General features: G+C 48.1%; 2 protein-coding genes across 2 annotated transcripts in view; one reads left to right on the forward strand and one right to left on the reverse strand.

Annotated features, from left to right (window-relative positions):
* RPS3 (ribosomal protein S3) overlaps positions 1-22,510 on the reverse strand; it is a 37,512-nt gene that overhangs the window by 5,398 nt on the left and 9,604 nt on the right. The window lies entirely within an intron of this gene.
* KLHL35 (kelch like family member 35) lies at positions 8,030-16,698 on the forward strand. The gene is made up of 6 exons (XM_008149984.3): positions 8,030-9,003; positions 10,069-10,253; positions 11,870-11,988; positions 13,011-13,199; positions 15,158-15,346; positions 16,335-16,698. The coding sequence occupies exons 1-6, from the start codon at positions 8,030-8,032 to the stop codon at positions 16,521-16,523; spliced, it is 1,845 nt and encodes a 614-aa protein (XP_008148206.2). The 3' UTR covers positions 16,524-16,698.

Raw genomic sequence — 22,510 nt, forward strand, 5'->3', positions numbered from 1 at the left:
AAAAAAAAAACCAAACATGCCCCATCTATATGCTGCTTACAAGAAACTCACTTCAAATCAAGACACATTCAGACTGAAAGTAAAATCAATAAGGAAACAATGGCCTTAAATGACAATTAGGTCAGATGGACTTAGTATTTTTTGAACATTTCATCCAAAAGCAGCAGAATACACATTTTTTTCAAGTGCACATAAGAAAATATGAGAACATTTTCCAGGATAGACCACATGTCAGGCCACAAAACAGGTCTCAATAAATTTAAGATTAAAATAACATAAAGCACCTTCTCTGACCCCAATGGTATGAAACTGAAAATCAATTATAAGAAGAAAATTGAAAAACAAATATGTGGAGGCTAAATAACATACTAAACAATGAATGGGTTAACAATGAGATCAAGGGTTAAATAAAAAGATACTTTGAGCTAAAAGAAAATACAATGACCCAAAATATATGGGTCACAGCTAAAATAGTCATAAGAGGGAAGTTCATAGCAATAAAGGCCTACCTCAAGAAATAAGAAAAACCTCAAATACACAATATAACCTTACACCTAAAGGAATTGGGGGGGAAACAAGCAAAGCCCAAAGTGAGTAGAAGAAAGGAAATAATAAAGATCAGAATGGAGCCCTAGCTGGTTTGGCTCAGCGGATAGAGCATTGGCCCGTGGACTGTAGGGTCCCAGGTTCGATTCCGGTCAAGGGCACATGCCCAGGTTGCAGACTCGATCCCTAGTAGGGGGTGTGCAAGAGGCAGTTAATCAATGATTCTCTCTCATCATCAATGTTTCTCTCTCTCCCTCTCCATTCCTCTCTGAAATAAATATATTTTTTTAAAAAGATAAGAATGGAAATAAACAAAAGAGGCTAAAATTACAATAAAAAATATCAATGAAACTAAGAGCTAGCTCTTTGAAAAGATAACCAAAATTGATAAACCGTTAGCCAGACTCATAAAGAAAAAAAAGAGAGCCCAAATAAATAAATGCAGAAATGAGAGTGAAGTGACAACTGAACCATAAAAATTCTAAGAATTGTAAGAAAATACTACAATCATATGCCAACAAATTAGAGAACCTAGAAGAAATGAATAAATTTATAGGAACATACACTCTTCCAAGACGGAATGATGAAGAAACATAAAATCCAAACAGACCAACTATTAATGAAATAGAATCTGTAATAAATAAAAAAATACTTCCACCCTGGCTAGTTTGGCTCAATGGATAGAGCGTTGGCCTGCGGACTGGGGGGTCCCGGGTTCGATTCCGGCCAAGGGCACATGCCTGGGCGGCATGCAGTAGGCAGCCAATCAATGATTCTCTCTCATCATTGATGTTTCTGTCTCTCTCTCCCTTCCTTTCTAAAGTTAATAAAATATATTTAAAACAAATAAGCAAACAAACAAAAAAAAACTCCCAACAAACAAAAGTCCTGGACCAGATGGTTTCACAGGTAAATTTTACCAAACATTCAAAGAAGAATATCTATCCTGTTCAAATAACTCCAAAAAATGTGAAGAGGAGGAAGGCTCCAAAATTCATTTTATGAGGCCAGCATTGCTGATACCAGTACTAGAAAAAGACAATACAAAGAAAGAAAAATTTTGGCCAATATCCCTGATGAACATAGATGCAAAAATCCTCAGCAAAATATTAGCAAACAAAATTCAGCAATACATTTAAAAGATCATACATCCTGCTCAAGTGGGATTTAGTCCCAGGATACAAAGCCGGTGCGTTATCTGCAAGTCAATTAACGTGATATACCACATAAACAAACTGAAGGAGAAAAATCACATGGTAACATCAATAGATGCAAAAAAAAAAGCATCTGACAAAGTCCATCATCCATTTTTAAAATAAATTCCCAGCAAAGTAGGGATAGAGGGAACATACCTCAACATAATAAAGGTCATATATGACAAACCCACAACTAACATCATACTCAATAGCATAAAACTGAAAGCTTTTTCTTTAAAATCAGGACAAGACACGACTGTCCACTTCCACCAGTTTTATTCAACATAGTATGGGAAGTCCTAGCCTCAGTAATCAGACAAGAGAAATAAAAGGCATCCAAATTGAAAAGGAAGAAGTAAAACTCTCATTAGCTGCAGATGGCATAATACTATATAAAGAGAACCCTAAAGATTCTACCAAAAAAAGTATTAGAACTAAAAAATGAATTCAGTAAAGTAGCAGGATACAAAATTAACATTTAGAAATGGGTTGCATTTTTATACACAAATAATGAACTATTCAAAAGGAAAAAAAATGCCACTTACAATTGAATAAAAAAAATACCTAGGAATAAATGTAATAAAAAAGATAAAGGAATTATTTCTGAAAACTATAAGACACTGAAGAAAGAAATTGAAGAATACACAAATAAATGAAAGGATACACCTTGCTCATGGATAGGAAGAATGGCATTGTTAAAATGTCCATACTATGCAGAGCAATCTACAGATTCAATGAAACCCCTATCAAGATACTAATGGCATTTTACACAGAACTAAACAAATAACCCTAAAATTTGTAAGGAACCAAAAAGACCCTGGAGAGCCAAAGAAATCTTGAGAAAGAAGAACCAAGTTGGAGGTATCATGCTACTTGATATCAAATTATATTACAAGGCTATACTAATCAAAACAGCATGATACTGGAATATAAACAGACACAAAGATCAATAAAACGGAATAGAGAGTCCAGAAATAAAAGCACACCTATATGATCAGTAATCTATGACAAGGAGGCAAGAATATACAATAGGATAAAAACAAATGGTGTTGGGAAAACTGGACAGATACATGCAAAAAGAAATTAGACCACCTTCTTAGACCATATACAAAAATTAACTCAAAATGGATTAAAGTCTAAATGTAAGACCTAAAACCATAAAACTCCTAGAAGAAAACATAATAGGCAGTAAACTCTTTGACATTACTCTTAGCAATATCTTTTTGGATATGTCTTCTTGGGTAAGGGCAACAAAAGAAAAAAATAACGGGGCTACATCAAACTTAAAAGATTTTGCACAACAAAGGAAACCAACAACAAAACAAAAAGACACCCCACTTAATGGTAGATCTTCCCAAATGATACTTTTGATAAGGAGTTAATATCCAAAATATATAAGAAACTCATACAACACAAAAACACACACACACAAAAAAAAAAATCAAACTGATTTAAAAATGGGCAGAGAACCTGAATAGATATTTCTTCAAAGAGGACATACAGATGACCAACCGTCATATGAAAAGATGCTCAAGGTCACTAATCATCAGGGAAATGCACATTTAAAATGAGATATCACTTCGCACCTGTCAGAATGGCTATCATCAATAAATAACAAATAATAAGTGTTGGCAAGGACGTGGAGAAAAGGGAACCTTGGTGGGATTTTAAATTAGTGCAGCCACTATGGGAAACAGTATGGAGGGTCCTCAAAAAATTAAAAATAGAACTTCCATACAATCCAGCAAATCCATTTCTAGGTATTTATTGGAAGAAAACAAAAAGAATTCTAATTCAAAAAGATATATTCACCCCTATGTTCACTGCAGCATTAGTAGTAATAGCCAAGATATGGAAGCAACCTAAGTGTCCATCAATTGATGAATAAAGAAAATGTGGTACATATGCGCAATGGAATATTATGCAGCAATAAAAAAGAATAAAGTTTGCCATTTGCGACAACATGGATGGATGATGTTAAGTGAAATAAGTCAGACAGAGAAATACAAAAACTGTATAATTTCCCTTATATGTAGAATCTTAAAAAACACGAGTAAAACAAACAAAACAGAAACAGACCCACAGATATAGAAAACAAGCTGATGGCTGCCAATGGGGAGGGGGGTGGAAGATGGGAATAAAGAATAAATAACGTTCTTAAAAAGTGCCTGGATCTCTCACATCCTTTAACGAAGAGTAACACATACCCCCCTATCTTTAGGCGGAAGGGGGTACACCATTCCCTGGAGCAGGGTCCTCGGAACACGCTCTCCAAGACCTCAGGACACATACCGGGCCACCGTCACGGTGACCCCTCCTATCAGACGGGGCCGCCTAAGCCTGGCCAGAGCGGGTTCCTGCAACACCCGGCCTCGGTGACTCCTCATGGCACAAGGCTTTCTGTAAAAAGAGCTGGAATCTGGAGTACCCCTCCTGTCAAGAGGAAAGACCAGGGCCAAAGGAGGGGCTGGTCTAGGGCTCTGGGACATGTCAAGGCAACAGCCAGGACAGACCTTAGGTGCCCCAGGCCCATTGGTGCTCTAGTCAAGGTTAACCTCCTTCCAAATTGCTGTCCTTTTCCGTGAAGCTACATCTGTTCACCCACCCCACGGACACCAGGCCCTGGGGCCCTTTGGAGACGCAGCAAATGATCTGGCACCAGTCTATGGAGTCGCCTCCCTCTGGCTCCAGGAGGCCAGCCCAGCCCACAGCTGCCTCCTCCTCTCCACCCCCACCAGGTCTGTCCAAAACCACCACGCCAGTCCTACTGTACCCCCTCCAAGGGAGGTACATTCTTGAGTGAAAACCTCAACTCATACCGTATCACAGAGGACCATAGGATGTTCACACGCATGACACGGTCCACAGACAGAGACCCCTGTCATGCACACATTGTCCACAGAGATACACCCGTCACACACAGAAATGAGCAATCACACAGAGACACAGACAGAGACAGGGACGCACAAGGCATATAACCAGCTGCACGGTCCCCCAGTGACGTCTGCTATCGGCAGGAATACAGACGTGGCACAGTCACACCGGCAGGAAGGAAAGACAGACCTTCAAGCCATGCCGTCACATTCTTAGTCACGCCTGCAGCTACAAGGTGACACTCTCCCCCATGCTACGCAGCCGCTGAGTCCCACATACTCCCACAGTCTCCCACAAGTACCCTGGAACACCTGGAAGCTCACAACCACCAGGCTGTACACCATCTCCCAGGAGAGGCACCCGCCCTCACACCCGTGCATCCTTCAGGCGCAGAGTCAGTGCCAAGTCACTCCAACCCAGGCACACGGATCCCGGAGTTGCACACAGCCAATCCCATGCCCATTCCTCCCTCCTCCCCCTTTGCCTCCCCTCCAGGGCTCGTCCAAGAGTGAGTGGAACAAAAGCCCGGCGTCCCCTCTTTCCCTCCACCCTCCTTTCCCCTCCCCCTGGCGTCCAGCCCCTTTGTCCTCCTGCAGCTGAGCCCGAGTGGCAGTCTAGGCAGAGCAGCAGAGACGTCGGAGCCCAGGCTGCCGGGGGTCCAGGCGGCAGGACAAACAGGAGTGGTCGGTGCAAGAGCAGCAGCTTCAGGGCACCTGGGAGAGGGCATGGCCAGGTAAGTGCTTAGGACCCAGGGCTGCCCTAACTGTGTGCTGTCTACAAATCTAAGCATGTTTGTACGAGTGGGTGTGGGCGTGAACAAGAGGCAGGGTGGCATGCCAACTCTTAAGGGCTGGGTGCCTCAGTCTGCATCAGGACCTATAGCTTGAGATGCCTAGACTCTTAGCTGGATGGGAGGATGTTCCCACTGAGTGCCCTTCAGCCCCCAGAATGGGGATCCCCAGGGTGGAAACTGTGTCTGAGGTCCCGTGTGTCCACAGTGCCCAGAGCAGTAGATGAGCTGTGGAATGAGTAAGTACTCGTGCGCTTCCCAGGAGAGGAAGCCCTTCCCAAAAACCCCTGTTGCTAGGACAGTGGTCGGCAAACCGCGGCGCGGTTTGCCACTCTGTTGACTAATGAGTTTGCCGACCACTGGACTAGACTAAATGTTACTGCGTAGGTGGAAGCTGTAAGGATTAAGCAATTGTGGCATATTGTGTGCAAAGAGGTAAAGGGTAGTATATGACAGTGGTCGGCAAACTCATTAGTCAACAGAGAGGCAAACCACTGCCCTAGGACATCTCTGCCGGGATAAGCCCCTCCTCAGGCTGAGACCTACTCGCCTGCATCTCAACTCAAAGTGTGGCTGCTTTCTCATTTCAGAGAGAATAGAATGGGGGCAGCATACTCTCCTAGCCTCTCTCACCTCCCTCAGCTGCCCCTGGGCTGCCCCTTGGGACACACCCACCCTCTAGCATGTGTGGCTGAGCTGCTAGGCATACAGAGTCTGGAGCCAGGCCCTCTACTTGGGCAAAGTTAACTTCCCAGAACCCTGCCCACCAGAGAGCTCCTTTACTACGATTCTGAGGCAGGGGATCCACCGCCTAGTATGACCGGGGCATGAGCCGTGAAAGCCAGGCTGACACTGGGCAAATCTGATCTCCAGGGCAGAGTGGTCTCAGGGGGAGAGCACCTGGGATCAGGAGAATTAAGGGAGAGGCGAGGGCACTGGCCAGAGCTGTGCTCCTACAGAGTAAGTTACTACATAAAGGAGTGAGCGCCCTGTCCCTGGGGGTGTGCAGGCAGAGGCAGTACGTTCCTAACGGCCAAATCATGACCGGCACCATACAGCCCTTCCGTCTGTGGAGTGCCTTCACGAACACCCCTCCTTTGATCCTCACAGCAACCTCTGAAAGGCACGTTCCCCGTGTACTTGCCTCCACAGGACAAACGTAAAGAGGGCGGGGCTCTAGACAAACTTTCCAGGGTTGTGAGGATCAAAGGAAATTATATACCAAAAACCACAACTAAGTGTGCGCCCTTCCTCTTAGGTAAAAAAAAAAAAAAAAAAAGCAATGCAAAGAACACTGGGTTTGTACTATGCACCTAGCACTTTCCATACATTCTACTTAAGAGTCATAAAGTCACAACAACCCTGTGAGGCGGGCATTTATGATCTCATTTCAAATGAGGAAACTGAAGGGAACGTGCACAGGTCACGCAGAGTCAATGTCAGAGGCAGGATTAGAACCCAGATCAGCCCTTAGAGCCAACCTGTTCCTACTTCTCCGCTCTGCTTCCTTGACAACAGAGAACTTCCCTCAGGGCCTGGGCTTTACCTTCTATCTCCTTCCCCTTGGGCAGCGGTCGGCAAACCCATTAGTCAACAGAACCAAATATCAACAGTACAACGATTGAAATTTCTTTTGAGAGCCAAATGTTTTACACTTAAACTTCTTCTAACACCACTTCTTCAAAATAGACTCGCCCAGGCCGTGGTATTTTGTGGAAGAGCCACCCTCAAGGGGCCAAAGAGCCTCATGTGGTTCACGAGCCGCAGTTTGCCGACCACGGCCCTTGGGCCTTTGCATAGGCTGTTTTCTCAGCTCCCTTCACCTGGCAAAATCTAAATCTCCTCAGGGTTACCTTCCCTGACTCTCCCCTCCAACTGCATTTAGTGCTCCTTCTAAGAGCTCCCCCAATATTCTGTACTTCCCATGGGAACCCCACCATCACCACCACCACCAAGCTATGAGCTCCTGAGTGCAGGAGCCATGCCTGCCTTGCTCACTGCCTGGCAGAGAAAAGGTTCTCCATACACACTTGTTTAATACATTCACTCGACCTTGAACAGGTACTGAGCACCTGCTATGGCCCGATTCTATGGTGCTGGGGCAGGGGCACCTACAGGAGATGGGCAGGAGACAAGATGGGAAGAGGAGAGGGAGGTAGAGTTATACCCCTCCACATACACTGGGTCCCTGTGGGGTGGCCGGAATTCCTTGACCAAAGGCTACAGCTCCCGTAAGGGGCCCTTCCCTATACAGATACTTTGTACAGGTCCCCAGCCCTTCAAACCTGGGGAGAGGTGAAAACTCTCTGGAGTTGGAGCCACGTGGCACTGCTGCATCCCTTGTGGTAGTCCCTAAATACTTTCTACACTTTTGAAATCATTGCTTTTATTAGACCCTTCTCAAATTACCCCAAATGAAAGCGTGCCAGCTGTGTTCTATCAATACTAACAGCAAACAGCTTGGCGAATCTGAAGCGCAGGAAGGGCAATTGGGCTTAAATAAGTGAAGGCGAAGGTGCAACAGCTAAGGCAGGAGCTAGCCCCTCAAGCAGGCAGAGACTACTAGATCCTTGCAGCCAGCCATTGGGAATCTGGATGGGAGAGTGGAAGGAAGAGTCGTCGAATGAATGAAAGAGCGCACACTACTTACTTCATGCCTACCTGTGATGAGGGGCCTCCTGCCCTCTATTTCGCCCCAGCCAGGTGGATTTTCCGACACTATTTCTGTTGTTCCCTACCCAGCAGGATGCTAGAGGGCCCCTTGCTGGAGGAGTCAGAGCCAGGCGCTGAGGCGCCCTGCTCAGGGTCTTGCCACGCGCAGCGCGTCCTGCAGACCCTCAACGCCCACCTTCGGAGCGGCACCCTCACCGACGTGGTGCCGCGCGCTGGCGGCCACGACTTCCCGTGCCACCGAGCTGCGCTTAGCGCGGGCAGCGCCTACCTCCGCGGCCTGTTCGCGGCCGGGCAGCCAGAGCGTGGTCAGGCCGTGGTGCCCGAGATGCCGGGCGCAGGGCGGCCCAGGGCGGCAGCAGCGCTGGCCGCGGTGCTCGACTCCCTGTTCGGCTCAGGCGTGCAGCTGCGCGCCGAGGACGCGGCGGCCGCCGCGCGGGAGCTGGCCGAGCGGCTGGGCGTGGCGGGCCCCCGCGCACGCTTCCTCCAGGGCCGCCTCCGCGCCGCCCACAGCCTGGCGCCGCGCCACGTGCCCGCCTGCTCGCTCCCCTCCCCGGCGGAGCGCTGCGGCCGCGCGCTGCGCCGGGACTTCACAGAGGTGGTGCGCCACGCCGACTTCCTGGAGCTGGCGCCCGAGGAGGTGGCCGCGCTGTTGGCGGACCCAGCGCTGGGCGTGGCGCGCGAGGAGGCCGTGTTCGAGGCGGCCATGCGCTGGGTGCGTCACGACGCGCCGGCCCGACGCGGGCAACTGCGGCGCCTGCTGGAGCACGTGCGCCTGCCCCTGCTGGCGCCCGACTACTTCCTGCAGAAGGTGGAGGCTGACGAGCTGCTGCGGGCCTGCTGCGAGTGCCGCCCACTGCTACTCGAGGCCCGTGCCTGCTTCATCCTGGGCCGAGAGGCCGGTGGGCTGCGTACGCGGCCACGGAGGTACCCCCCCGCCCTCCCCCAACATTCACTCACTCACTTACTCATTCCTCCGTCATTCTTTAATTCATCCTCAATCATGCCTCTTGCATGAAATTCACTCATTCATTCAGCAAACGTTCCATGGGCTGTGTGGGGCATTCTGCCCTTGAAGAGTTAACAGCCAATGGGGAGATGCAGGGGTCTCACACCCAATGTACTTTTTCTCTTGCCCATCTATCTATAATTTTGAGTCCTCCCTTTGTGCAAGTCTTGTGCTGGGTCCCTGGGACTCAAGAGTGATTTGAAAACACCCTCAACACTCTGGGAGCTCAGACTAGTAAGGGATATAAACAGGCAGGGCCTGGAACACCAGGAGACGGGTGGAGTAGTCCAAAATAGAAGACACGGAAGTCCACTCTCTTACCACTGTACCAGGTATTTCCAACACTAAGCACAGGGCCTGGTCCAAAGATGCTCAATATTGGTCATAGGAATTAGGTAGGAAACCAGTGGTTAAAGAGTTTGGGAATTCTGGTGGGGTCAGTGGGAGGGGAAAACGCTTTGCTGAAAGGGTACGTAGCCTGGGTCAGTGATTAAGGTATGGGTTTAGGAGATGTTATAGGAGGGAGGCAGCAGAATTAGGGAGTGGAGGCCAGAAAGGGTAAGGAGAATGGGTTAGCATCAGGCAGACCTGCGCTTAAATTCCAGCTCTTTTGCTTACTGGCTTGCATGACTTTGGGCAAGCCTAAGTGTTTTAGCCTCAGTTTCCTCCTCTGTAAAAGGAGTAATAATTCCTGCCTAATAGAACTGTCATAAAGAGTAAACCAGGTGATTTTTCTAAGTAAGGTTAAAGGCTTTGTAAAGATTCTTTTTCTGTAACTTAGTGGAATGGGATAAGGATTAGTGACCCTCGTCCCATCAATAGCCAGAGGGAAGGTTGGAAGTGACAGAGTCTAGCACGGGGATTAGGAGAAGGGACAGGAGGACAAGGGCGGGCAGGAGGACTCTACAGTGTGGTCAGCGAGAGGGTGAGAGGGCTGAAACTTGGGCACGGATCAGTGAATGTGGAGCTTATCCCCATGCCAGATTCATGGACCTAGCTGAAGTGATTGTGGTCATTGGCGGTTGTGGCCGCAAGGGGCTTGTGAGGTTGCCCTTCGTCGACGCCTACCACCCAGAAAGCCGGCGCTGGACCCCACTGCCCAGCCTGCCTGGCTACATGCGCTCAGAGTTCGCTGCCTGTACTCTCCGCAATGACATCTACGTCTCAGGTGAGAGCAGGGCCGCACTGGGCGCCCCACAGGATTGGCTCATGGCTCCTGAGCACTGCCCCTTTGTTTTTCCTGCCAACCAGGAGAGTGGGGTGGGATTTTTCCTGATAACCTAGTTATTGGCTGAAGTGGTATGTAGTCCTGCACAGCCAATCCCTGGTGTGACTCCATTCCACCCTTTATTCAGTAAAGTCAGCTTCAACTCATATTAATCACTTCTTTTTATTAGCTACTATGTGCCAGGCATTAATTAATTCTCTCTACAGTCCCATTTCACAGATGAGAAAACAGGCTCAGAGAGGTTAAGAATTTCCCTGTTGTCACAATTGACAAAGCTAGGAGGAGCTTTGATACCAACAGACGGTGCCTTTCCTGAGATTCAGGCCCTAGAGACTCAAAGAATAAAACACAGTCCCTGCCACCCTGATGTACCCTGGAGAGGGGGAAATGGACTTCCCTTCATGACCAGGCTGAATTTGGTGGGAACTCTCAGAGACCCCAAATGAGCTGGAATCCTACTCAGGGAATCTGGCCCGACTTGGAGGGAACAGCACAGGCAACGGCATGAAGGCAGGAACGTGCAGAAGGGAACCGCCAGTACGCGGGGCTCTGACGTGCAGGTTGAGTGTACCTGGGAGAGGAGGGGAAGCCAATGTAGGTGAGGGAGGAATGGGAGTCTGGAGTCAGATCAGGGCGACTTTGGCTCCAGGCCTAGGTAGACTGCACTTGATGTTGTAGGAGCTATGGGTGGCTGGGAAGGATAAGGAGCAGAAGAATGAGGCAAAAGCCTCAGACACCATCTAGGCCACACTTTACCACTGGACAGCTTATCCAAGGCCACTGGAAATACAGAGACAAGGGCTACAAAACAGAGGTGTGGCTCAGGCTGAGGGGGTGCAGTCAGAATTGTCCCTGGGGAAGCTACTCCTAAGAGGTGAGTCCCTGGTCAGGAACCCCATGCCAGCCAGGGAGGAAGAGTCCACCGCCTGCACCCTCAGTGCCTGGCCCCAGGGAGTGTGCTGTCCTTCACCGAGACCCATGTTGGGCTTGGGGGCTGGAAGCTCTGGTTTGGATCAGTGCTCTGGCAGTGAAAGGCCTGTGATTTTCAGCAAGTCATTCCTGGCCTCTTACACATCATCTGAGTTTCCTATCTGTAAACTGGGTACCGTAATCCCAACACCTCATGGAGGGATGAACAGACATGAAGTCAGGCAGGTGAAGGCAGAAGTGAGACAGAAACCCTGGGTCACCCTCTACCCCTCCCCTTCCCAGTGTAGGTGGCTCTGCTTTCTCTGCCCCAGTGTATTCCTGATTCTTGCCTTGGGTACCTTTTGTACTCTTACCTTCAGTAGAGTTCTAAAGTGCCCCCCTTTGCTTCCCTGAGCACAGAGCATGGCACACACCACAATGTACCGAGTGAAGATTAGTTCCTTCTTCCTGAATCTCTCAGGTCTCTCCCCTCAAAAGTCTATGCCTGTTGTCCTAACTCAGACTTTGCCACCACTCATTCAAAGCACACTGTCTGGGTCACACCAGCTCAGGACAAAGTCCTTCTTGACATCTACCCTTAACTCTTCCTTTGGATCTGGGGGCAATAGTTGCTTCTCTCTCCCCAGGAGGCCACATCAACAGCCATGATGTGTGGATGTTTAGCTCCCATCTGCACACCTGGATCAAGGTGGCCTCATTGCACAAGGGCAGGTGGAGGCACAAGATGGTGGTCTTGCATGGACAGGTAGGGACATGCAGCAGCTGCTGCTCCTGGGGCCCAGGGTATCCTATCTAATAAAGAGGGAATATGCTAATTGACCATCACACCCTCACAAAGATGGTGGTGCCAACAGCCAATAAGGAGGGAATATGCTAATTGCTGCCACGCCCTCAAATATGGAGGCGCCCAGTCCCCTCAGCCCTGCCAGGGCAGCAGGTGCATGGCACAGCCGGGCCCACCCCCAGGCGTGTCCAGCCACTCTGTGCGCCTGCCTCTGGAGTCCCCCAGTCCCCTCAGCCCCCCAGCCACCCAGGGCCGCCTGAGGCTTGCGCTGCCGGCAGTGGCAGTAGCAGAGGTGTGATGGGGGCATTGTCTTCTCCTGATTGCCAGGTCACCTCCCACCCCTGAGGGCTCCCAGACTGTGAGGGGGGGCAGGCCGGGCTGAGGGAACCCCCCCTCCAGTGCATGAATTTTCATGCACCAGGCCTCTAGTAGATCTATAGATGTCCTTAGAGAAGGCCCTCTCTAAGACCCTCTCTCTCTGTAAGGGCTCTGAAGTCTCAAAAAAGAAAGGGACTTGCCCAAAGTCACATCAAAATACTAATGCTAACAGTAATTACTGTAATAGTATAGCCTAGGGTCGAGGGTGTGGGCTCTGGGGCCAATAGCCTAGGTTTGAATCTTGACTCTGCCACTTAAGACCAAAACACACACACACACTGCCAGTTATCTTTGTAAGCTACATCTCCAACTCAGAAATGCAAATAAATGTGCTTCTTAGAATCATTTAAGGCAGTAAACCCTTACTTACCAGTTATTATTTAAGCAGTAGCTTGGGGTCAAGTATTTTACAGATCAATTCTACATTTAGTACCCATTCTAGAGATGGATCTCATTATCCCCAGCGAGTGAGAGGAAATCGGCTACACGAGGTTCAGTCACTGGGGATTCGTCCTGGCCCTTTTGCTGGGGTGGGCTAGCTTCTGGCATGTAGCCGGAGCCAGCCCTGACTCCAGTGGGGGGAACCCCCTTGTCCTCACACATAGCTGTTCGTGGTGGGTGGCTTTGATGGACTGCAGCGCCTGCGCAGCGTGGAGCGCTACGACGCCTTCTCCAACACGTGGGAGTCTGCGGAGCCGCTCCTGGAGGCCGTGAGCTCAGCAGCGGTGGTGCCCTGTGCTGGCCGGCTCTACGTGATTGGGGGTGCCAGGCAAGACAACATCAGCACAGACAAGGTGGGCGTGGGTAGGATACTGGAGGCCTGCTATGTGTTGGTGTTGAGTTGGCACTTTCTGGCCCTCATCCATTTTCTTACTTAATCCCATCAACTGCCCTGAGGAGTAAGCTTTGTTTGAGTTCACACACTGGGTCAGCAGCACAGCTAGGCCTGAATGTTTGGGCTGCTTGGTGCCATATGGTCTTATAGATTAAAGAATTAAATGAGGGTGTTTGGCCAGGTGTCTCAGTTAGTTGGAGGGTCCTCTCACACACCAAAAAGGTAGCAGGTTCGATTCCTGGTCTGGGCACGTACAGAAGGAACAAGATCAAGGTTTCTATCTCCCTTCCTATCTCTCTAAAATCAATAAACATATCCTTGGGTGAGGATTTAAAAAAAAATAAGTGAGGGCGAGAGTGGGATTAATTAAAATGTTTTTCTGCCAGCTTGTCTGATGTGGCTCAGTGGTTGAGCATTGGCCTATGAGCCAGGTCACAGTTCGATTCCCAATCAGGGCACATGCCTGGATTGTGGGCTCGATCCCCAGTGGGGAGCATGCAGGAGGCAGCAAATCGATGGTTCTCTCTCATCACTGATGTTTCTATCTCCCTCCCCCTCTGAAACCAATAAAAACATATTTTTAAAAAAAGTTTTTGCACCATTCTCAAAAATATAACACACTCATTATTGAAAATTTAGAAAACCAGAAAACAGGAAAAAAAATCACCCATAATTCCCCCACCTAAGGATAGTAACTACTATTAATATTATGGTGCATGCCTCCAGGCTTCCTCTAAATTGACTTTTGATTTTGTTTTAGTTTTGCCTTCTTACTGTTGGTGTGTTTGTGTTTTTTTTTCATTTTTGTTTTTTAAATTACTGACTTTAGACAGGGAGGGAGAGGGATAGATAGAAACATTGATGAGAGAATCATCAATTGGCTGTCTCCTGCAGCACCTGACTGGGAATCAAGCCCGCAACCCTGGTATGTACTCCGACTAGGAACTGAACCGGTGACTTCTTGGTTTATGAATCAATGCTCAACCACTAAGCCACACTGGCTGGTGCATTCTTACTGTTAGTAAAATTTCACACTCTGCTTTTTATTCTTCAAGAATAAAAAGCAGAATACACTTTCCATATGCTTAGCAACTCGTGTAAGTCATCACTTCAGTAACTGTATAATAGGCCACTGGATGGGTGAGCTATATAGTCTACTAAACTAATTTAGTTTTTTGTGAATAAAAATTAATGTTCATAATGGCAGCTCTCTCTTTCCCACAGGCTTGTGGTCTGGGATTTGAAATTTCCCAAACTAGGATCACTCGTCTTTCCTTATCCCCTGACCCCATTTCCCCAGCACACCTTCCTGGGACTGGCTGAACTGCCCATTTAGTACCCAGTACCCTCTCATGCAGCACTGACTTGTTTTAGGCCATTCTGGGGGTCTCCAAAGAAACAGCTGAAACGGAGTAAAGGTGAGCAGGCAGGTACAAGTACGAGCCCTCAGAAATTGTGAAAGGTATATTTAGAACACCTGTAGGACTGGGAGGCATGTGGACAGCTGTGGTAATGAGCTGCAAGACACCCCAGCTGGAATCTTGTCATGACCTCATAGCACCAGGAAGAGGGATGAGGACTGACTGACAGTGTATGCAGCCAGGAACACATCTCATGGGGACCTGCTCTGAGGACTTCTGTAGCACTAATGCAGACGGCATCTCCATGTCCTGGAATGGAGACCTCTCCTTGGACCTTGGAAGATGAAGATGTTTTCAACACAGGGAGTCCAGGGGTAGGAGAAAGAAGGTGGGACTAGACTTGAGGTCAGGGATAATGGGTTCTCTCTCCCCGCCCAGACACTGGCTGAGGCACATACTGTGCTGAAGGAGGCCCTGACGGAGAGAAGTGGGAGTGCATGGGCACAGGGCAGCTGGGGGTTGAAGCTTCACCACTGCCAAACCTCCTGCCTTTCAGGTGCAGTGCTTTGACCCCAAGGAGGACAGGTGGAGCCTGCAGTCACCAGCACCCTTCTCACAGCGATGCCTTGAGGCTGTCTCCCTCGAGGACACCATCTATGTGGTGGGGGGCCTCATGAGCAAAATCTTCACCTACAACCCTGGTGCAGATGTCTGGGGGGAGGCAGCTGTCCTCCCCAGCCCCATGGTAAGTGGAGGGTCTTAGACGTGGTCCTGACACTGGTTCCATTGAGGAGAGGGAAGACCCATTTCTAAGGGTCTGGATCTTAGAGATAGTGAGTCTTGTGTCTGATTCCATGCTAGATGGTTCTACACGGTTCTCTAGCTTTGCCCTCACAATGAGAATCAGCCTTGCATTTCGCAAATGAGCCTGGAACCCCAGTCCCAAGTGCTGTAGCCTTGGATGGGAAATTTGGTCTAAATGACCTTGCACTCTCCCCTGTCATGAAGGCCACTAGCTGGTAGCCTACTGAAGAGATGGGAGGGGAGAGCATGGAGAAGGAACTTGCTAAGTTCTCCTGCCCCAGTGATATCAGAGAAGGGAGGCCCAGGCCCTGGATGGATGCTCTGGCCCCTGTATACCTTGCCTCTCCCACCTTTTGTCACCTCCTGAAACTCCAGACTATATAGGGGTGTGGTGACCTTTTGTCACCTCCTGAAACTCCAGACTATATAGGGGTGTGGTGACCTTTTGTCACCTCCTGAAACTCCACACTATATAGGGGTGTGGTTACACTGGTAGTCCCTGCCAGTTATGACCTTTAGTGATCCGAAGAGCCTGAGACTTCTGGCTTCTCCAAGTTTGAGATCCTAAGATGGTGATGGTGTTAATTATTATTATTGTCACTGGAGTGCTTACTGTGCTTCAGGCACTATGTAAAATACTTTACATGCTTAACCCCATTAACTGTTAAGGGAACCTGAAGGTACGATTGTTCTTCTCACTTTGAAGGTAAGGAAACTGAGGCCCAGAGAGGTTAAGTGACTTGTCCAATATTCATTTAGTAAGAGCCAAGCCGGAGCTTTCTGTCTCCCATCCAATTTCTGGTCTAACATCCACACTGCTTGCTCACATTCTGTGGGTCAAGGTTCTGTTGTCTGGTCTGGCCAGCTAGGGACAAAGTGAGCCCCAGGCTGGACCCCATGGCTAATTGTCTTTCTATTTGTACACCCAGGAGAGCTGTGGCGTGACTGTGTGTGACGGGAAGGTCCACATCACTGGTGGGCGGGATGATCACGGGGAAAGCACCGACAGGGTCTTCACCTTTGACCCCAGCAGTGGGCAGGTGGAGGCCCAGCCGCCCCTGCAGCGCTGCACCAGCTCCCACGGCTGCGTCACTATTGTCCAGAGCCTGGGCAGGTGACTCAGATTTGGACAACCTGAGCCAGGAGGCAGAGAAAGAAGGGAGAACTCAGGCTCACCGCTCTGCTTCCCTCATGGAACCTCCATGTAAATAGCCCCTTAACTTACTGCCCCCTTTCTTGTAGAAATAAAATGTCATCCAAAGGTTGGGTCTGTGTTCCAGCTCATGCCTGCTTTGCCTGGAGAAGAATCTGCTCCTTGTTTTGACTCTTTACAAAGCACCTACACATGTTACTTCATTTACTTTCATAATAGCAGTGTGGACATAATTTAAAATATTACAAAATATTCCATGCATAAAAGAATATATATTTTTGTGCAGTTTAATAATAATACAACTTCTTCCTTCCTACCACCCAGCTTAAGCAATATGTTACAGCCCTGGCTCATGTGGCTCAGCTGGTTGGAACGCCGTCCCACACACCAAAGGTGGCAGGTTCGATTAAAAAAATTTTTTTAGCCTATATAAGAACAAAAAAGAAATAGAATGTTAGAAATGCCTTTGTAGGTTCTGGTGTCTATTCCCAAACCCATTCCCTTCCCATAGTCCTCTGAGGTAATCACTATCCTTCAACTTGAGATTATCAACACTTTTAACTTTTAGTGAGCTAATTATTAATATCTGTATTTCATGAAGCTTCAGAATCAATGAGACATTTCCGGTCAGGATAGCCCCCCCTTCCTAAACCACCCTCTAAATTCAAACACCTAGCAGAGAGAGACAGAATTAGGGCCCAGACAACTAAAAAAACAAAGTCAGGGTGTATAAGTAAGCAAACATGTCCAAGGATCAGAAACAACAGAATTGTAAAACCCCAAGGAAGGCAGAAGCTTTGGGGCTCAGGCTCTGTGGGATAAAGGCCTTAAAAACAGATTCCAATCCAGGCTCACTGCTAGAAGCCAGGGCCGAGGTGGCCCACCCATGGAAGAAACAAAACAGAAACCCAAATGGCCTTGGGGTCCGAGGCGTGCAGCTGGGTGATGGGTGCCAGAGCCACAGGCCTTCGAGAACCCAGCCAGGCTGCATCTGGACCTCCAGCATCCCCAGCATCAACAGGGGGCACAAACCCCTGATGTGACTAAGCCCCTGGGTTAGCCTGGGGCTCTAGAAAAAGCAACACAGAACTGCTGGATAGGAAGGGGTGGTGAGAGAGGGAATGAAAGATGCCACAAAGGGAATCTGTGAGGCAGAGGCCTCGTGGTGCAGGTTCTGTGCCTGTTTCTAAGGCCCAGAGGACTGAGGACCTAGCCAGACCCCATCTGGGGCTCCCCTCATTTGCACCCAGATTGCCTTTTAAAAATCTATCATAGGCTCCTGCAAGTCCTTCAGCACAGGGCCAGCCCCACGCCCCTCCCATCTTTCAAAGCCCCAGGGCCCTGTCTGGGAGATCTTTCCAGCTGAGGCTGGCCCTTTACAGCCCAGCACAAAGGCCCAGGTCACAGCTGAGCTCTTACCTTCTGATTATCCCTGATTAGGGAGCCTGGGACCATCTGGACACAGCTGATAATGGCAGAGGGGAAGGGGGGAATAGGGGAGGCCCAGTTCCTCAGAGCCCGCCTGCCCCCACCCCAGGGATAACATCCAGGACAAAGAAAGCACTGTATTATTTGCCTATCCTGTCAAATGCCCAAGTGGAAATGATAGGGGCAAATCCAGGGCAAGCTCTCCCTCACCTGGGCTGGGCACTTCCAGTGTGCCAAGCAGACTGCACCACTTTCCCCACAATGACCATGACCGTTCGCGTTGCCTATGCCCTTTCATGATGTGCTGATGCCCCTTCCTGCTGTCTGCTTGGGCAGACCTGATACCCTCCACCCCCAGGGTTTACCACTCCTTCTGTCCCTTATCTGCCCCAGTTCTATCGCCTGACGTATGGCCAGGCCTTTGTCTCCCGACACACCCAAGGGATGCCCTGTGAGGCAGGAAAGGTGTCAGCTTCATCTGTGTCCCCCAGTGCCCAGAACAAGGCCTCCCATTGACTACATTAAATCTAAGTTTTTGTTGTTTTCTACCTCGCAATGCCTATGAGTTGGTACTAGTGCCTACCCCACCACGTTTACAAAGGAGGAAACAGACTCAGCTGTAAGTGACTTGCTTACTGGTCACTGAGCTGAAAAGTGGTGGCAGAGCCAAGATTCCAACCTGCATCCGCTATCTCCAAAACCCTCTCTCCCTGCAGCCACATCCAGGCTCTGCTAATCTGAGAATATGGGTGTTGCACATATGAATGAAGCACAGCAGTTGTTTAGAAGTAAGGAGATACATCATTTCCACTGAGGGAAATCCCATCCTGTTGGAATTTTGTTCCTGTCCTTAGGGGCCTCCTTGAATGAAGGGAGACATTATTCATGTCCCTAGTGAGTGAGGCTCGCAGGAACACAAGCAAAAGGTGACATCCCATATACCCCAATTTCTTAGGACTACTAGTTACACCTAATATTTTGGTCTCTCAGTCTAACTAGTCCTTCTGTGGAATGTCTCCCTGGCTCCCAATCCACTGCTTCCCCACCCCCACCGCCCCCCTGCAGCCAGACAAGATCAGAGCATGAACCCTGAGCATGGCCCCTGGGCCGTGCTTGTGCCAGAACAAAGACTTAACTCTGGTATGCCATCAGAAGCCACTGGAGCCAAATTCAGTTCTTAGTTTTCTTTCCGAGCAGTTCTAACTATTTGTAAGGATCAGTATTTTATGACTGTTCTTTTTTAGTGGGCTTCCAAGGAACAATGGAGAAATTTACTTTTTAAAAAACTAGGATAACATTCTCTCTTACAATCATCATGTGGAATAGTTGGATTCTTGCATAAATCTAAAATACATTATGAGATCTTGGTGAACTTAATTTTTCTATATCTTGAGAAACTTTATTTCATAATAGAAATTATCATATTACTCATCAATTATTCCCAACTATGTCAAACAAGACTAAGATGATAAAAAAATGGAAGAATGATGGTACTGCCTAAAAGATGCAATGAAATAAATCACTATTACATCATCTTTCAGTTTCCATATTACATTGCCCAAGTATTGGTTGTCATCTTTTAAGAAGATACCAAAGAAATCTAGACACGTCAATTAAGAATTCAGGCCCTAGCTGGTTTGGCTCAGTGGATAGAGTGCTGGCCTGCAGACTGAAGAGTCCCAGGTTCGATTCCAGTCCAGGGCACATACCGGGGCTGCGGGCTCCATCCCCAATAGGGGGCATGCAGGAGACAGCCAATCAATAATTCTCTCTCACATTGATGTTTCTATCTCTCCTTTTCCCTTCCTCTCTGAAATAAAAAATATATTTAAAAAAATAATAAACTCAGGATTTTTCATTTCCCACCCATAATGACAAAAAAGTTGACTGAGAACATTTCACACTTATTACACAAATTAGAACAAGAATGCAGATGCACATTGCTGGACTCTAGTCTCTAAGGAAATTGGTCACATAAGCAAAATCTTCCCTAGGTGAATTTTCTCAACTCAAGAATTGGCGAATGAACAATATATTTCTAAAAATAAAAAGTATCTATGGTATTTTAAGTCATAAGGCATTATTTAGTGAAGTCGTTCAACAGTATTTCATCACACAGAATTTTTATGACAAAAAACCTGGACCATTCTGTTTTGCTAAAAGGTGGTGTAGCAATATTATTTCATCTTTTATGATGCTTATGCACCCAAATTTATTTCATACTGTTACAGTTCATAAGTGGGAATACACTGAAGATAGTTGTGTATGTGATTGAAGGGAAACAGATGCTATAAAAATTTTTTTAAAATATATTCATTGGTGCCCAGCTGGTGTGGCTCAGTAGTTGAGCATCGACCTATGAGCCAAGAGGTCAAGGTTCAATTCCTGGTCAGAGCACATGCCTGGGTTATGGGCTCCATCCCTAGTGGGGGCATGCAGGAACCAGCCGATCAATGATTCTCTTTCATCATTGATGTTTCTCTCTCCCTCTGAAATCAATAAAATATTAAAAAATAAAAACTCACTGACTTGGTTATTCTAATTGATCTTTATAAATCTAAAAATAAAAATGTTTTGCCCTGTCTGGTTTGGCTCAGTGGATAGAGTGTCGGCCTGCAGACTGAAAGGTCCTGGGTTCGATTCTGGTCAAGGGCACGTGCCTGGGTTGTGGGCTCGATCCCCAGTGGGGGAGCGTGCAGGAGGCAGCCGATCAATGATTCTCATCATTGATATTTCTCTCTCTCCCTTCTTCTCTGAAATCAATAAAAATATATATTTATAAATAAGTTTTTTAAAATGTTTTAAAAGCAAGGAACATGGCTGGCTGTCCTTAAATTATGAGCCATCAAAAATATTGCATGTTGACAAGGCAAGTGCAAAAAAAACCCCAGAAAAAACAAAAGCAATAAGCTAGAGCCTATTAGAGATGTATCTGAAATCTGGAATCAGTTACATGAATATGTTCTAGTCACACATAGCAGCTGATGAGCACCACTTCATTGCATTCAAGGAATTTTGCTCATTTTGGGAATAAGTATCTTCAAAACAAGGAAAATTTGTAATTGTTTTAATTCATATGTATTTATGCATATACACATGATTTTATTGATATAATTCATCCATTTGAAAAGTATAATTCAACTAGAGGCCCGGTGCACGAAATTCGTGCACTGAGGGGGGTTGTCCCTCATCCCAGCCTGTACCCTCTCCAATCTGGGACCCCTCAAGGGATGTCTGACTGCCCATTTAGGCAGTCGGACATCCCTCTCACAATCCAGGACTGCTGGCTCCCAACTGCTTGCCTGCCTGCCTTCCTGATTGCCCCTAACCGCTTCTGCCCGCCAGCCTGATCACCCCCTAACCCCTCTGCTGCCAGCCTGTTTGCCTCCAACTTCCCTCCTCTGCCGGCCTGGTCACCCCTAACTGCCCTCTCCTGCAGGGTTGATCACCTCCAACTGCCCTCCCTTGCAGGCTTGGTCCCTCTCAACTGCCCTCCCTTGCAGGCCAGGTGCCTCCCAACTGCCCTCTCCTGCTGGCCATCTTGTGGTGGCCATCCTGTGTCCACATGGGGGCAGGATCTTTGACCACATGGGGGCAGCTATATTGTGTGTTGCAGTGATGATCAATCTGCATAGTACTCTTTTATTAGATAGGATAGAGGCCTGGTACAGGGGTGGGGGCCAGCTGGTTTGCCCTGAAGGGCGTCCCGGATCAGGGTGGGGTACCCTTGGGGCGTGGGGTGGCCTGAGTGAGGGGCCTGTGATGGTTTGCAGGCTGGCCACGCCCCCTGGCAACCCAAGCAGAGGCCCTGGTATCTGGAATTTATTTTCCTTCTACAATTGAAACTTTGTAGCCTGGAGCAGAGCCAAGCCTGGGGCTCCCTCCGAGGCGCGAAGCCATTTGTGTTGGGGTTATAATTGAAACTTTGTTGCCTTAAGCGGGTGGGCCCGGCCAGGGTGTGTGGAAAGCTTTGCTTCCCCTGTTGCCGGCGGCAACCCTGGCCTGCTCTCTCAAGCTCCATTCTGCCGCCATTTGTTTGAATTTGTTTACCTTCTATAATTGAAACTTTGTAGCTTGAGTGGAGGCTTAGGCCTGCAACAGCTGGCAGAAAGCTTGGCTTCCTCTGTTACCTAGGAAACCTTGCTCTCTGTGGCTGTAGACATCTTGGTTTGGGTTAATTTGCATACTCGCTCTGATTGGATGGTGGGCAGGGCTTGTGGGTGTGTCGGAGGTATGGTCAATTTGCATATTTGTATATTATTAGATAGGATGGTTTTCAGTGTATTCAGAGTTGTGCTAATACTTGTGATGGTCACGGGGCAGTTGATGGTCTACCAGTGAGGGCAGGATGAACAGGTCACAGCAGTCCACCCCACCCCACTCAGTGGAGAAAGGCCCAGCTGCACCTGGCTAGGTGAAATGGTGCAATACAGGACTGCTCAATGGTTTCATTTCAGCTTCAGAGCTACTGGGGGACTCCCATCTTATTTATGAATGTGAGGATATGGGATCAGGTAAGTTCTT

The sequence above is a fragment of the Eptesicus fuscus genome, chromosome 13, assembly GCF_027574615.1.
Source record: "Eptesicus fuscus isolate TK198812 chromosome 13, DD_ASM_mEF_20220401, whole genome shotgun sequence".
Lineage (NCBI taxonomy): Eukaryota > Metazoa > Chordata > Mammalia > Chiroptera > Vespertilionidae > Eptesicus > Eptesicus fuscus.

What these genes read in the sequence shown, in the direction of transcription:
- KLHL35 (XM_008149984.3), top strand. Translation starts at nt 8,030, where the DNA reads ATGAATGAAAGAGCGCACACTACTTACTTCATGCCTACCTGTGATGAG. An exon ending in CTGCGTACGCGGCCACGGAG is followed by an intron (nt 9,004 to 10,068) that starts GTACCCCCCCGC and finishes TCCCCATGCCAG; the next exon opens with ATTCATGGACCTAGCTGAAG. An exon ending in ACAACATCAGCACAGACAAG is followed by an intron (nt 13,200 to 15,157) that starts GTGGGCGTGGGT and finishes CCTGCCTTTCAG; the next exon opens with GTGCAGTGCTTTGACCCCAA.